A 16,508-nucleotide genomic window follows, 5' to 3' on the forward strand; every position below is an offset into this window, starting at 1 on the left:
CTCACGGTCTCTCCTGCCCGGGCTGGCTTTGAACCGCGATCCTCAGATCTCAGCCTCCTGAGTAGCTAGGATTACAGGCGTGAGCCACCAGCGCCCGGCTCACTTCCAGCATTTTATGGTTAATTGAAGATAAGAGTCTCTCCAACTTTTTCTGCCTGGACTGACTGAACTGCCATCCTTAGATCTCAGCCTCCTGAGTAGCTAGGATTACAGGTGTGAGCCACCGGTGCCCAGTTCATAATTATATTTTCAACTTCTTACTGGACATTCACAGATCAGATCTAAGCTTCCTGAGCAGTTAGAATTATAACTGCCCAGCAGAGTCTCCACTTTTTGCCCAGCTCTAGCCTTAGACAATGATCTTCCTCTGCCTCCCACCTAGCTGGGGATTAAAGATGTGCACTACCACAAATGGCTTGTTTTTTGAGATTGTGTCTTTAAGGTTTTGCCTTGGTTGGCTTTGAACTGTGATCCCCCTGTCTCTACCTCCTGTATAACTAAGATTACAGACAGGTACCATGATGCCCGGTCCTATTTTCTAACTGCATATGTCAACTCTCTGTCACTTAGGCTTATTTACAGCACTCATTAGTTTGGATGTTCTTTATAGGTACCAAGGGGAGAAGATCCGAGGGCTGTATGAGGGAGAAGGCTTTGCTGAGTTTCAAGGTGGCGCCACCTACCGTGTAAGTTGTGTGCCAAAATCTGCAGAGCTAGGCCCTAGGCTCGAATTTTAGACTTGCAAGGCTTCAGGAAGTCCATTGATTCTTCAAAAGGAATTGGAAGTACTTCATACTGAGTTTATAGTTTACAAACTGCTTACATATTTAAGGTAAAAATGTGGCTAAAGTCATTTTAGACTGCTATTGCCACCCCCTCCCATTTTTCTTTGTTGTCCCAACCGCAGGGCCATTACTAAAGTGAAAACAGTCATTCCTCATTGTGAGGGATTTGTTTCAGGACGCCTATAAAATACCAAAACTTTCAGACATGCAGGTACCCTTTATAAAATAAATTTGGTGAGGGGCTGGGAAGGTGTCTCAGTGGTAGAGTGCTTGCCTTGCATGCCTGTGGCCCTGGGTTCGATTCCTCAGCACCACATAAGCAAAAAAAAAAAAGCCGGAAGTGGCGCTGTGGCTCAAGTGGTAGAGTGCTCGCCTTGAGCTGAAGAGCTGAGGGACAGTGCCCAGGCCCAGAGTTCAGTCCCCATGACCGGACCCCCCCCCCAAAAAAAAGAAAGTCCCTGCAATTCTTATCTCCAATTAACCACCAAAAAAATGAAGGTGGAGGTATAAGCTCAAGAGGTAAAACATCAGCCTTGAGCACAAAAGCTAAGAAATAGTGCGTAGGCCCTGAGTTCAAGCCCTAGTACCAAAACACAAACACAATGTCTGTCCCTTTGTTCTAAGAGTTTGCTGTTGTTTTGTTTTGAAGGGAATGTTTTCAGAAGGCCTCATGCATGGCCCAGGGACTTACATTTGGGCCGATGGAGTGAAGTATGAGGTAAAGCATAGAAAGAATTCTAGTTCTAAACAGGAAATGTGGCATTTATTATTATTATTATTACTTTGTTGTTGTTGGTGGTGGTGGTGATTATGGGGCTTGAACTCAGAGCCTGGACACTGTCTCTGAGCTTTTTTCGCTTAAGGGTAGTGCCACGGCTCCAGTTTTCTGGTGGTTAATTGGCGATAAGAATCTCACAGACTTTCCTGCCTGGGTTGGCTTCAAACCATGATCCTCAGATCTCAGGCTCCTGAGGAGCTAGGATTACAGGCATTGAACCACCAGGTATGAGCCCCGCTCATAAATGTGAACTGTAATTGTCACTGCTAGACATACTATTTGCACAAGCCGGTGCCAGTGGCTCACACCTGTAATCCTAGCTACTCAGGAGGCTGAGACCTGAGAATCACAGTTCAAAGCCAGCCTAGGAAAGTTCATGAGATGTCTATCTCCAATTCACCACCAAAAATCCAGAAGTGGAGCTGTGGCTCAAGTGGTAGAGTGCTAACTTTGAGCAAAAAAGCTCAGAGATAGTGCCCAGGCTCTGAGTTCAAGCCCCAGGACTGGCACAAAGCAACAACAAAAACAGAGGTGTCCTCAGGCAGGTGGAGGCAGCGACCAGATACCTCTTTCCTCTGCCAACTGGCAGTTAGCTCAGATTCCTGGAATCTGTGGTAGAGCACACACTTGGTATGTGTGTGGCCCTGGGTTCAATCCCCCATGAGCATGAGTGTACACACACACACACACACACACACACACACTCCAGTGGAAGAGAGCCCATGGGGACCCTGGCCATGTCATCGGCCCAGAGCCGATCTCTAGAAAGCACCTGTGAGGTAGCTGCCAGCCGCCATGTCTGCAGAACATGGCGATGATGCCCACAGGGAAAAAAGGGTTCCATGACATGTGTGTGTATGTGTGGGGTCACACTGTGGCTGGTCCTGCATACCTGCTAGAGGGTATAGCCATCGTCCTGGCCTCCCAAGGCAGAGGTTGGCAGCCACAGCTTTGGTAGCACCTGCTTGCTTATTTGGGTCTTTGAGTGCACACAACTTCCTGACACTTTGATCAGCCAGTGGAAGGATTGGGAGAAAGGAAGAAAGGAAAGACAGAGGAAGGGAGGGAAGGAGGGAGGGAGGAAGGGAGGGAGGGAGGGAGGGAGGGAAGGGCTTGTCCAGCTGCCTCACTGATGGCTGCCCTTCCTCAGGGGGACTTTGTGAAAAACATCCCAATGAACCATGGCACGTATACGTGGCTGGATGGCAGCACATATGAAGGCGAGGTGATCAACGGCATCAGGAATGGATTCGGCATCTTCAAGTTCAGCAAGAAGCCTGTGTCCTACATGGGCTACTGGTGTGACGGCAAGAAGCATGGCAAGGTACATGAGGAGCGTGGGGGTGGGGGGCAGGGGGCGTAGAGCCCAACAGCACACACATGGCAAGCAGGAAGACAGAACACACAAACATGGCGGGCACCAAGTACCAGGGAATATACGCACACACACACACATACACACACACACAGAGCTGTACAATTGATTAATGTCGTTAGCAGTGCTGGGGACTTGAACTCAGGGCCTTGTACATAAACTGGTAAGCACTGTATACTTGAGCCAATCACCTTCCCCCTTTAGGCTCTAGTGAAAGATTTTTTTGTTGCAGGGCTGAGATTGAACCCAAGGCCTTACACACATGCTAGGCAAGCATCCTACTACGGAGCCTATTTCCTAGATCCAGTTGCTTTAGTTTGTTTGCCACAGGGTCTCTTGCTTTTGCCTAGCTTTTGCCTTGGATCCTCCTGCCTCAGCCTCCCAAGGGCTGGTATTATCGGTGTGATCAAATTATGTTTACAGCATATGACTGTGTAGTATTAAGTCCATGCATGCTGTCATACAAGTATTACCTCTCTCTGATTCCTTGTCAGCACCTTATTTAAAACCCTACTCTCAGTAGGCAGTTCCTTTCTACCCCTTCTTCTCCATGTTGCTCTCTGCCTTCAGCTACAGGAATCCTATGTGATGAGACCTTATTCTGGTTGCTCTCACTTTGCACCATGTTTTTTTGAGGTTCATTTGTGTTTTACCATGAATCAGTACTCCATTCCTTTTTATAGCCAAGTACCATTCCCTTGTAAGCATTTGCCATATTTTCAGCATGCTCATCTGTTGATGAACATTATTTGGGCTGTTTCCACCTTTTGATTATCAGGAACAGTGCTGCTGTGGGTGTATGTGCCAGGACTGGTCCTCAGACCTCAAGTGGCCAATTTTCATCACTTCACACACCAGCAATGGAGGGTGTGCCCACTTCTAATCAAGGGTGCCATTTGTACCACGACTCTTGTGCTTCTGTCTAGGATGATAAAATACAGGAGCCATTTTTAGAGATTTTTTTTCCTTTTTTTTTTTTTTTTTTTACCAGTCATGAGGCTTGAACTGAAGGCCCAGGCACTATCCCTGCGCTCTTTTGCTCAAGGCTAGCACTTGAAGCCACAGCACCCCTGGGCACTATCCCTCAGCTCTTCAGCTCAAGGCCAGTGCTCTACCACTTGAGTCACAGCACCCCTTCTGGTTTTCTGATGGCTAATTGGAGATAAGAGTGTCACAGACTTTTCTGCCAAGGCTGACTTCAAACCTCAATCCTCAGATCTCAGCCTCCCAAATAGCTAGGATTCCAGGCATGAGCCACCAGCTCTGGGCTGATGATTGAGTTGAATGCAATGAACGCCTTCATTCTGTGCCTGAATGCAGCACCTTGTTATTAAGGAGTATTAAGTTTAAATGTGAAATGTCCCTCCAGCCCCAGCTGGTGGTGCTGTTTGGGGAGATGCTAAAAACCTTAGGAGGTGGGGCCTAGGAGAGAAGCTGGGAGCCTGTCCTTGGGAGCCTCTTCTGCTTACTGTCCACCATGAGGTGAGCGGCCTCTGCCTCATTCTTCTGTCCCATGATGATCTCCCTCCTCCCTGAACCCCACTGAGCTCCTCAATGTCTAAAACCCTGAGCCCAAGCAAGCCCTTCCTCCTTCACTTTCTCTATCAGGGATTTTCGCCTCAGTAATCAAAGGTCTGAGTGAAAAAGGAGTAATTGGTTTGCAACCCTCTTTTCTACCCTTGCATTCTTTTTCTTCATTGGAATGGAGTGGGTCACATAGCCCATGGAACTGTGACATTGACTTCTTCATGCGTGATTCCCCAAGCCATCAGTTGTTTTGTTCTTATCTTTACCTTTAGCACATCTGTATTATGAGTCTTGATTTGTTTCTAATGACATAATTTGTTTCAGGGCACCGTTTATTACAATCAAGAGGGCACCTCATGGTATGAGGGAGACTGGGTATACAATGTGAAGAAGGGCTGGGGAATCAGACGGTAGGTGTGGCCGGGGCTGGGCTACAATAGGGGTGGGGGCCGAAGGGCCACATTTCCTGTCTAAACAGGGTGGGATGTTTAAATCACTCCTATGTAATCTCCACTGAGGAAATCTCCACTCCTATATCATCTCCACTGTACAGAGAAACTAGAGCACCATTTTATTTTATTTTATTTATATTTTGTCAGTTGTGGAACTTGAACTCAGGGCCTGGGCGCTGCTGTCCTGAGCTCTTTTGTTCAAGGCTAGTGCTGTACCACTTTGATCTATAGCACTACTTTTCTGGTTTTTGAGTAGTTAATTGGAGATAAGAATCTCATGGGAACTTTTCTGCCTGGGCTAGCTTTGAACCAGGATCCTTAGATCTCAGCCTCCTAAGTAGCTAGGATTACAAGCATGAGTCACCAGCACCCAGGAAGTCAAGATTTTTTTTTTTGTCAGTTGTCGGCATGAACTCTGGGCCTGGGTGCTGTCCCTCAGCTCTTCAGCTCAAGGCTAGTGCTCTACCACTTGAGCCACAGCGCCATTTCTGGTTTTCTAGTGGTTAATTGGAGATAAGAGTCTCATGGACTTTCCTGCCTGGGCTGGCTTTGAACTGTGAGCCTCAGATCTCAGCCTCCTGATTAAGCTTCAAAGGCATATTGTATGTACAATGTCACACCTCATTGTTTCTTTTGTTCCAGTTACAAATCTGGAAACATCTATGAAGGCCAATGGGATGACAACCTTCGGCATGGGGAGGGAAGGATGCGATGGCTGACCACCAACGAGGAGTACATGGGCCACTGGGACAGGGGGGTGCAGGTAGGCTCCGCCAGGCTCACTGACATGGCCGCTCTGGTTGGCAGATGCTGCACCATTAGGTATTTCCTGGGCGAGCGTTGGAAGCTTGAGCTATCTATGGAATGACTCCACTTCCTATTGAATTTATCAGCAGAGTTGTTCGCAGCATTCCCCCCATCGCCCTCCGCTGTCTGTCCTCTTGGTATCTCTTGAATCTCTAGGCCATGTTCCCTCTCTCTCTCCCAACACAAACAGTTTGTGTTTCCACTCCTTAAGCCTTGCTTCATAGAGCTGTAGTGATTCCATGATGTGCCGCAAAGCCAGCTGTGGGCATTCACACTTTCTTTTTTTTTTTTTCTTACAACAAACGATATTCATTTAAGAAGTTTGTTTTTTTTAAATCAAACGTTGTATATAAGATTATTTTACTCCTGCATCTTCTCAATTGTTTCTTCCTTGTATTTGCCCTTTTCCTTTCCTACTAGACGGGATTTGGCTTTCCATTCCAGGATCTTTTTGCAGTCTTTGTCCAGTTTCAGCCTGGTGATTACCACCTTGCTGGGGTGAATGCCCACATGGACAGTGGTGCCATTGGCCTTTTCCTGCTGTCCTCGTTCAATGTAGATGACATACTTCTTTCTGTAAACCTGGACCATTTTGCCAATCTGCTGGCCTTTATAGTGTCCTTGCACAACCTGCCCCTCATCATTCTTCCGGATGGGCATAGACCGCACATTGTACTTTTGTCTCAGCTCTTTGGTAAGAGGGGAAGACATAATCTTCCTGCGAATGTGGGAAGGTTCATTGAAATGCCTTTTCCGGTTCTTGCTTCAGTCAGAAGTGACAAAGAGATTGAACTTCATTTTGGCCGCTCCTGCTTCAGCCAAAAAGGGGGAAAAGGGGTATTCACACTTTCTCTGATGTGTTCCAGATTCCAGTGTAATTGCCATTGGCTCTTTGTTATTACTTTCTGGGTTGCATGGGTTGGTTTTAATTTGCTCTTCCTTTTCTAGATTAGTGAAAATGGACATCTTATTGATGTTATTGAAACTTGATTGAGTTTTTTCCTTTTCTTTTCTATTTCAGTGCTGGGGATGCACCCCAGGGCCTTGTGTGGCTACCAGGTGCTCTGTGCTTCGCTGTGTGGAGTCACAAAGCACATGTCCTTCAGATGTCGGTTCCTGTCACTGAGCTTAATGTCCTCAGGGTCATCAATGTTACAGTGCATGTCAGAATTCCTTTTCTTTTTAGGGCTGAATAATATTCTACCACACATACTGACTTCATTTTGTTTGCTCATCCAGCAGATGCTTGTTTGGCTTCTGATAGTAATTATCAACATAACATCTAGGCTCTTTACATTCTTTGACTGTGTGTATGTATGTATATGTGTGTGCATATGTGTGTGTTGTGTGCGTGTGTGCACACACACGCGTACGTGTTGGTACTAAGACTTGAACTTAGAGCCTTGTGTACTCATTGAGATTTTTTTGCTCAAGGCTGGCACTCAACCACTTGAGCCACAGTTCTACTTCTGGCTTTTCAGTGGCTAACTGGAGATAAGAATCTCATGGACTTTTCTGTTTGAGCTGGCTTTGAACCTCAATCCTCAGATCTCAGCCTCCTGAGTAGCTAGGATGACAGGTGTGAGCCACCAGCACCCGGCCTGTCTTTGCTCTTTTACAGGCAACCTGTAGGGCAGGTGCTGTTTCCCTTCAATAGCCGCAGGACCTAAAAGATTTAAATAATTTGCTTCCAGTCAACAGACTGGTTAGTAAACATTCATGCCTTTGCCCTCTGTTTTACATGGATTCTGAGAAGAGGAGGAAGTATTTTGTGCCTTTCTGATGGCAGTGTGCTTTCTTTATAGAATGGCTTTGGAAAATACACATGGTTTCAAAAGAGAATCCCCAACTCCCAGTACACCATGAGGAACGAGTACATCGGGGAGTTCGTGGACGGGTGTCGCCATGGACAGGGGAAGTTTTACTATGCCAGTGGAGCCATTTTTGAGGGCGAGTGGATTTGTAATAAGAAGCATGGTGCGGTGAGTGCGGTCTGTGCAGCGCATGACCAACACTGCAGACTCACCACACAGATAACACATTCCTAACCCACTGTCTGTCTATTTCCTAGATCTTTCAAAGTTATTTGATAAGTTCTGTGTGTGTTGGGGTTAGGGATTGGTCATATTAAGACGGACAGTCTTTAGTTGTTGTTGTTGTTATTGTTGTTTGTGGGGCTTGAACTCAGGGCTTGGGTACTGTCTTACCTGAGTGGTAGGCTAACATTCTACCATTTTGACCCACAGCACTACTTCTGGTATTCTGGTGTTAATTGGAGATGAGACTTATGGACTTTGCTGCCTAGGCTGGCTTTGAACTATGATCCTCAGATCTCAGCCTCTTGAGTAGCTAGGATTACAGGCCTTAGTCGAGCACCGGTGGCTCACGCCTGTAATCCTAGCTACTCAGGAGGCTGAGATCTGAGGATCTCGGTTCAAAGCCAGCCTGGGCAGGAAAGACCAAAGACCATGAGACTCCTATCTCCAATAAACCACTAGAAAACTGGAAGTGGCGCTGTAGCTCAAGTGGTAGAGTGCTTGCCTTGAGCTGAAGAGCTGAGGGACAGTGCCCAGGCTCAGAGTTCAAGCCCCACAACTGACAAAAAAAAAAAAAAAAAGGATTACAGGCCTGAGCCACCAATGCCCAGATTCAGACAGCTGGTTTTTTGTTTGTTTGTTTTTTTGCCAGTCCTGTGGCTTTGAACTCAGGGCCTGGGCACTGTCCTTGAGCTTCTTTTGCTCAAGGCTAGCATTCTACCACTTGAGCCACAGTACCACTTCTGTTTTTTTTCTGCTTATGTCATACTGAAGAATCAAACCCAGGGCTTCATACATGCTAGGCAAGCCCTCTACCACTGAACCACATTCCCAGCCCTGACAGTTGGTCTTAATAGGGTGTATGTAATAAAAACCATAGGGGCTTCAGGGTTGGTTGGAGTCAGTGACTCAGTGATGGCAGACTTTTCTCCCATCTAGCCATGACAGCTTCTCTCTGGGGTTGCCCCTTTCCCAGGGTTGCAAGGTGGCTGCTGGCACTCCCTGCAGACTTCACATCCGCATACCCCACTAAGTAGAAAAGAGGGAACTCTTTCTCTGCAAATGAATTCCATGTCACAGGGACAACGTGGGTCCAGAGCCCTCTGAAGCAGTACCTGCTGGCTTTACCCAGTTGTGTGCCCTGGTGGTCACCTGATGAAGCTGAGGCCTGGTCTGTGAGCCAGGAATGCTTCTGGTTGGGCTGAGATGGTGAGGAAGACACAGACAGGGTAGAAATGAGAGGAAGAGGCAGAGGTGGAAATGGAGAGGGAATTTGGGTGCTTCATTCTCTGTGGACTAAGAGCTCTGAACTCAAGAAAGCAATAAAAGCGCCGAGTGCTAATGGCTCCTGCTTGTAATCCTAGCTACTCAGGAGGCTAAGAGGATCAGGGTTCAAAGCCAGGCTGGGCAGGGAAGGAAATGAGATTCTTCTCTCCAGGTAAACACCTAAAAAAACCAGAAGTGGCCAGGTGCTGGTGGCTCACACCTGTAATTCTAGCTACTCAGGAAACCGAGATCTGAGGATCTTGGAAGATCACAGTTCAAAGCTAGCTGGGTCAGAAAAGTTCCCATGAGACTCTGATCGCCAATAAATCTCTCAAAACCCAGAAATGGTGCTGTGGCTCAAGAGCACTAGCCTTGAGCACAGAGAGGCTCAGGGACAGCACCCAGGCCCTGAGTTCAAGTCCCATGACTTACAGACAAAAGAAAAGAAAGAAAGGAAGGAAGGAAGGAAGGCAAGAAAGAAGAAAGAAAGGTCCATTTACCAATGTTGATCCAGGGGAACTTCCCCCAACAGCAACAGTGTTTTCTTCACCTGCAGGGCAAACTGACTCTCAAGAACGGCCATGTGTTTGAAGGCTTGTTTTCCAATGACCACATCACACACCTTCCAGATTTTGATGCTGAATTTGTACCTTACCTGGAGCCCTCCTCTAGCAAGGCCCCGGTCAGCAAGGTGTGGGGTGCCGCCTCTACCACAGGAAACTGCAAGGAGGCTGGACACATGTCTCCATCCGCCACCCGCCAGGACTGTCCCCGCATGCTGGAGATGACCAAAAACCTGATCGACAGAGACGGTCCTTCCATATTAGGATCGGCCGTCGAGTTGGAGCTCTCTTGGTTATTGAATATGTACCCTAAGGAGGTGCAGGCCGAAGAGAAGCTCCAGGTGAGAACCTTCTAGAGTTTCCCATGTCCATCACAGGCACATACACACTGACAGAGTGCCCACAGGCTTGGGAAAGCAGCCAGGATTGCTGTCTTGCATTGTCTTCTCTGCCCACCGACCTTCCAACATGCCACCTCGGGCATCCTAAACAGACAGACAGAGACAGACAGACAGACAGACAGCTCCAGGCATTTCAGCACGCCAGAGGCTGCAGTCCTCTGCAGATATGGACTGCTATGCTCTGGTAGGACCCCAGAGTGAGCACCCAACCCTCTCTCTATTCACAGCCCCCCAAAACTCAGTGGGGTTGTAGGGCCTCGTGGGGACAACTGTCAGGAGCTGGCTATGGAGTGCAGTGGGCACCTCAACCCTCTGGGCTGAGAAGCACTTTGCCCTGCTGGTTGTGAGACTGTCTACCCCATTTCTGGTCCCAGCACAGCAGCATTGTCCCCACTGCCCCCCTGGTATGTGGCCCTCTTTGAACGCCTACCATGTAAAAACACATAGGAAAAGGAGATGCCTCACAGGTAGAAACTTTGTGGCAGTTTTTCTAGGTTTTTTACTGTGTGTACTTAGACTGGGGTTATCAACTCAGGGATGCTGGGTCCGGTCATGGGGCCTGAACTCTGGGCCTGGGCGCTGTCCCTCAGCTCTTCAGCTCAAGGCTAGCACTCGACCACTTGAGCCACAGCACCACTTCGAGCTTTATTTCTCTTTGCTTATGTGGTGCTGAGGAATCAAACCCAGGGCCTCAGGCATGCAAGGCAAACGTTCTACTACTGAGCCACCTTCCCAGCCCCATGGATGCTATTTTCACAAAGAATTTAGTGACAGCCAATCAGGATTCTCTGATAATAGTTTTTATATGAATAAACTAATAACATATCTATATTAGACTCACCAAGAAAAGGTCACATTACATTATTCTCCTCTCTCTCCATCTCCCTATAATGGTTTTTGTTTTTGTGCCAGTCCTGGGGCTTGAATTCAGGCCCTGGGCACTGTCCCAGAGCTGATTTTGTTTCGGGCTAATGTTCTATCACTTGAGCCACAGCACCACTTCCAGCCTTTTGGTGGTTCATTGGCGATAAGAGTCTCTCAGACCTTCCTGCCCAGGCTGGCTTTGAATCAGGATCCTCAGATCTCAGCCTCCAGGATAGTTAGGATTAATAAGTATAGCCATCCATCTGGCTTTCTTACAGTTCTTATATAAATATCATACAGAGCATTCATTTATAGTTCCATGTCAGGACATGTAGGTATTAAAAGTTCTATATTTCATCAGGCACTGATGGCTCATGCCTGTCATCCTAGCTACTCAGGAGGCTGAGATCTGAGGATCACTATTCAAGGCCAGACCAGGCAGGAAACTCTGTGAAACTCTTATCTCTAATGAGATAAGAAAACAGGAAATAGCACTGTGGCTCTAAGTGGTGCTCAAGCACACTAGTCCTGAGCAAAAGAGCTCAGGTACAGTGTCCAGGCCCAGAGTTCAAGCCCCATGACTGACCCAAAAAAAATAATGTATATTTCAAAGTATAATTATAGAGGCTTTAAAGAATTCAACTACAGGGCTGGGAAGGTGGCTCAGTGGTAGAGTGCTTGCCTTGCATGCATGAGGCCCTGGGTTCTATTCCTCAGCACCACATAAGCAGAAAAGGCCAGAAGTGGCACTGTGGCTCAAGTGGTAGAGTGTTAGCCTTGAGCTGAAGAGCTGAGGGACAGCGCCCAGGCCCAGAGTTCAAGCCCTGTGGCCAACAACAACAACAACAACAAAAAAGAATTCAATTACATGACCCAAACTGAAAGAATGTTGTAATTCTACCCTTGAGAAGTCCACTAGACATTTATGATGACTGTGGAATATTTTATAATGTGGGCATGTTACAGTTTTTTACTTTTCATTATGAGATTGCTTTAGAGTTGGAAGTGGCCTGACTCCATATGTCTTCCTGCCAGGCTCCCTCTCATGGCAGCCACAGAAGCTCCTCCATGGGGCAGGTTCCTCCTGGGCTGAGCCTGTGCCCATGGAAGGACGGGGGAGAATGTCTTTTAGAACTGAGAGTTGCACTGGTCGCTTCTTTCCAGGTGGAATGCGCCATCTTAAGAAACATTACAGAGTTAAGAAGAATCTATTACTTCTACAGCAGTCTGGGGTGTGACCACTCTCTGGATAACACCTTCCTGATGACACAGCTCCGCTTCTGGAGATTTCTAAAGGACTGCAAGTTCCATCACCACAATATCACAATTGCCGAGATGGACAGGGTCTTAAGCAGTGAGTCTCCTAGGCTGCTGCCTTGCCAGTCTCCCATTGTACCACCTGCCACACTGTGCCCAGAAGGTAAAGGGAGGGGGGAGGATGGGAGGAGAGCAGCAGAAGTGCGTGCAGGCCTATGCTCCCTGCTCTGTGCCAGGGGCAGCTTTTGTCCTGCACCACAGAGATGATGGAGACCTAGTTGGTCAGGAACACAGAGCCTTAGCCACTCACAGCAAAGTCGGCCTCCTTCGCTCTGTAAGGAGTAGCACTGATTGTCAGGAGAAAGCCGGAAGGCCCAGGGAGGGCCATAGGATAGACTGGATTTCAGATTAGAAAGTGATAAAGTCAACAGCCTTGAAGCTGAATTCTGGGAAACAGAACTAACTGATCTCCAATTCTCTACTTATAAGGCACCAACTCAGGTCAGGCCTAAGTAACCTTAGCTACTCAGGAGGCTGAGATCTGAATGAGACTCTTATTTCAGTAAGCTAATGAAAAGGTGGAAATGGAGCTGTGGTTCAAGCCAGTAGAGTGCTAGCCTTTAAGCAAAAAAAACCTCAGGGAGCTAGGAGCCTGGTAGCTCACGCCTATAATCCTAGCTACTCAAGAGGCTGAGATCTGAGGATCGAGGTTTGAAGCCAGCCTGGGTAAGAAAGTCTGTGAGACTCTTACCTCAAATTAACCACTAGAAAACTAGAAGTGGAGCTGTGGCTCAAAGTGGTAGAGTACTAGTTTTGAGCAAAACAGCTCAGGGACAGCGCACAAACCCTGAGTTCAAGCCCAAGGACTGGCACATTAAAACAAAACAACAACAAAAATAAAACCAACAACAAAACTTAAAAAAAATCTTCTGAGAATTACTATTAAGCAAACTGTTGCTTTGAAAAAATGAGGACATGCAATCTTGTTAGGTAAGCTAATGAGGCAGACCAGGTGGTTCCTACTGTAACCCCAGCACTCAGGAGGCTGACGCAGGAGGACTGAGAGTTCAAGGCCAGCCTGAGCTACACGGCGAGATCTTGTTTCAAAATCCCAGAGTGGTGTGGCTCAGTGATAGAGTGCTTTCAAAGCCCTGAGTTCCAACCCAGTACTTCCAAAAAGTAAAAAGTATAAAAGAAAAAGAAGACCCAGTCCCAGCCTGAGCTCCTGGGATGGTGTTAGTTCCGGTTGCTCACGCGTGTTCAGTGTTGCCAAGGAAATACAACCTTGGGATGCTTACTATCCTCGCCACCTTTGCTCCTTGCAGCCAATAACAGCATCCCTGTAGAAGAGATTCACTCTCCCTTCCGAACAATTCTTCTGAGAAACTTTTTGAGTTACCTCCTGCAGCTGGCTTACCACATTCACCACAAAGAATACCAGTAAGTGCCTCTTTGTATCCTCCTCTGAGCTGTGGCTGGGACTTGCTCACTGCAGTTATCCTCTATTCTCCAAGGGCCATCCATCATCCCCACACCCCATAGAAGAGTCTCTGGGAGCTAGACCCAACCACAAAGGGGGCGGGATGAGGCAAGACTGAAAATGCTCATAGCCAAGTCATTCAGTACTGAGACGGCTTTATTTAGGAATGGCCACAGTTTCCTGTCTTAAGGCAAATGTGCTATCATTCATTAATTCAAAAAACACTTTTTTTAAAGGCTGGGTGCTGGTTTCTCAGGCCTGTAATCTTAATTACTCAAGTTGAAATCTTAAGGATCTTGGTTCAAAGCCAGCCTGGGCAGAAAAGTCCAAAAGACTCCATCTCCAATGAACTAGCAAGAAGCCAGGCTGGACACATGACTCCACCATTAGTGCACCAGCCAAGTAAACAAGAAAACTGAGTGAGAGCATGGGCACTGAAGTCAAGCCCTTGACCTGGGATTAAAAAAAAATTTTTTTTTAGTTGGGCACTGGTGTGTAATCCTAGCTACTCAGGAGGCTGAGATCTAAGGATCGTGGTTCAAAGCCAGCCCGGGCAGGAAAGTCCATGAGACTTATCTCCAAGTAAACCACTCAGAAAACCAGAAGTGGGGCTGGGGCTCAAGTGGTAGAGTGCTTGCCTTGAGCTGAAGAGCTGAGGGGACAGTGCCCAGGCCTAGAGTTCAAGCCCCATGACCACCAAAAAAAAAAAAAAAAGCCTCCTTATTTTAAACTAATTTTGGATTTTCGGAAGTATTGCTGTAAGTAGATAAGAATCCTTGTGTAACATGGAAATTGTATGTTGCATGGAAATCGATATCTTACATAGCCATAATGATTTTAACAATAGCCTGTATTAGGGTTTCCCCAGACGCCCTACCCTGACCTGCTTCTGTTTAGGATGGAATCCCAGATCCCACATTCCATTTTACTATCAGGTCTTCTCTATTCTTTCAATCTTTGATAATTTCTGATACTTTATCTTTCATGACCTTGACACACACACACAAAAATACTAGGACTGGGTGTCAGTGGCTCATACCTGTAATCCCAGATACTTAGGAGGCTGAGATCTGTTAGATTGTGTTTCAAAGCCAGCCAAAGCAGGAAAGTCTATGAGACTATTATCTCTAATAAACCACTCAAAAAACCAGAAGTATAGCCCTGGCTCAAGTGGTAGAGTGGTAGCCTTAGCAAAAAAATCTAAAGGAGAGCACTCAGGCCCCAAGTTTAAGTCTCAGGACTGGCGAGCACACTCGGACACACACACACACACACACACACACACACACACACATACACACGGGGGGGGGGGGAGGAGGGAGAGAGACAGAGGGAGAAGAACAGGGCCCAGTAGCACACACCTGTAATCCCAGTGGAGGTAGGAGGCCCTCTTGGGCTACATAAAACATCTAGAGACAACCAAAGGCTGGCATTGCCAGGCCCCAAGTTCCCTCCCCAGCACAAACCAACAAGTTAGTGAGTGTTTTTTCATCAATTGTCCCTTGGCTACCCTTCCTACATGGCTCATGATGTTCTACCACTCAAGATCAAGGAGGTCAGGCAGCCCCACAAGTCCCTTTCCATCCACCACTGGATGTCACTCAGTGGGGCCCACACTTTGGAAGTGGGGTGACCCTCGGCCTCCAGAGGAAGCAGTCATTACACTATTTTCTGTCACAGAAACAGAAGCCCATTGCTGTCTCTGTGCTTTACCAAACTGATGGCTGAGAACATTCGCCCCAACGCCTGCCAGGTAAGAGGTAAGTAGAGGAAGAGGGATCATAGTCAAGGTCCTATTTTTCAAGCCTAATTCTAAATCATCTCCTTGCTACTCTATCTTCAGGAAACTTATTCAGTGAGCAACAGCGGACGCTGTACTCCATGAATTACATCGATAAGTGCTGGGAGATTTACATGGCTTACTGCAGACCCAGCAGAGCTCAGCCCTACGAGCTCACAATGAAGATGAGGTACTTCCTCTGGATGCTAAATGTGAGTTTAACATCACTTGAGGTTTTCATTTGAGATCTGTGAGCCCCCACAAATCTTTTCCCAATAACCACCTCTCCCAGCTTCATCCCCTCTAGAACAGGGGTGGGGGACAGTGGGTGCAGGGACTTGTCACTTCAACCTCCTCTTCTGGCTGTGACTTGGGGATGGCCCAAGGCTCGGTGGCTTAGTCTCTAGAGAACAAATCTGGGCTGTACACCTCTGGTTCTCCTGTGTCCAGCCTGACACAAGGCCTAAGGCGCCTCTGTTCCACTGCCTTGATTCCCCCGAGTACCCGTCCCCTGCTTTCCAGTCTGTGCAGCTATGTGGCAGCCATCCATCTACCTATGTTCCCCATCCTTCAGTATTATAAACAGGCTTACCTGTTAACTTAGAGGACTCAGAAGGGGTCAGTGATGGGAGTTCTAGAAGGCAGCTGTTAAGATACTGATGCTCTTAAAGTGTTCTGTTCACATTAAAATAGATGTTTGCTTGGCTCACACCTGTCATCCTAGCTACTCAGGAGGTTGAGATCTGAGAATTGCAGTTCAAAGCCAGCCTGGAAAGTACACAAGAACCATTAGAAAAACCAGAATGGGGGCTGGGAATGTGGCTTAGTGGTAGAGTGCTTTCCTAGCATGCATGAAGCCCTGGGTTTGATTCCTCAGCACCATATAAACAGAAAAAAAACAGAAGTGGTGCTGTGACTCAAGTGGTGGAGTGCTAGCCTTGAGCAAAATAATCTCAAAGACAGTGCCCAAGCCCTGAGTTCAAAGCCTCAGGACTGGAAAGAAAGAAAGAAAGAAGGAAGGAAGGAAGGAAAAGAAAAACCAGAATAGAGCTGTGCTCAGTTGGAAAGAGGCAACACACACACACACACACACACACACCACACACACACACACCACACACACACACACACACACAC

General features: G+C 47.3%; 1 protein-coding gene and 1 pseudogene across 1 annotated transcript in view; one reads left to right on the top strand and one right to left on the bottom strand.

Annotated features, from left to right (window-relative positions):
- Rsph10b (radial spoke head 10 homolog B (Chlamydomonas)) overlaps positions 1-16,508 on the top strand; it is a 30,539-nt gene that overhangs the window by 1,401 nt on the left and 12,630 nt on the right. The window contains 12 exon segments of the mRNA XM_013023400.1: positions 611-686; positions 1,435-1,503; positions 2,714-2,887; positions 4,790-4,875; positions 5,560-5,680; positions 7,530-7,706; positions 9,583-9,717; positions 9,754-9,930; positions 12,019-12,208; positions 13,437-13,551; positions 15,272-15,351; positions 15,435-15,583. Of these exon segments, the coding sequence (XP_012878854.1) occupies positions 611-686; positions 1,435-1,503; positions 2,714-2,887; positions 4,790-4,875; positions 5,560-5,680; positions 7,530-7,706; positions 9,583-9,717; positions 9,754-9,930; positions 12,019-12,208; positions 13,437-13,551; positions 15,272-15,351; positions 15,435-15,583 (1,549 nt within the window).
- Positions 6,033-6,537, bottom strand: LOC105990990 (annotated as a pseudogene).

The sequence above is a fragment of the Dipodomys ordii genome, unplaced genomic scaffold, assembly GCF_000151885.1.
Source record: "Dipodomys ordii isolate 6190 unplaced genomic scaffold, Dord_2.0 Scaffold68, whole genome shotgun sequence".
NCBI lineage: Eukaryota > Metazoa > Chordata > Mammalia > Rodentia > Heteromyidae > Dipodomys > Dipodomys ordii.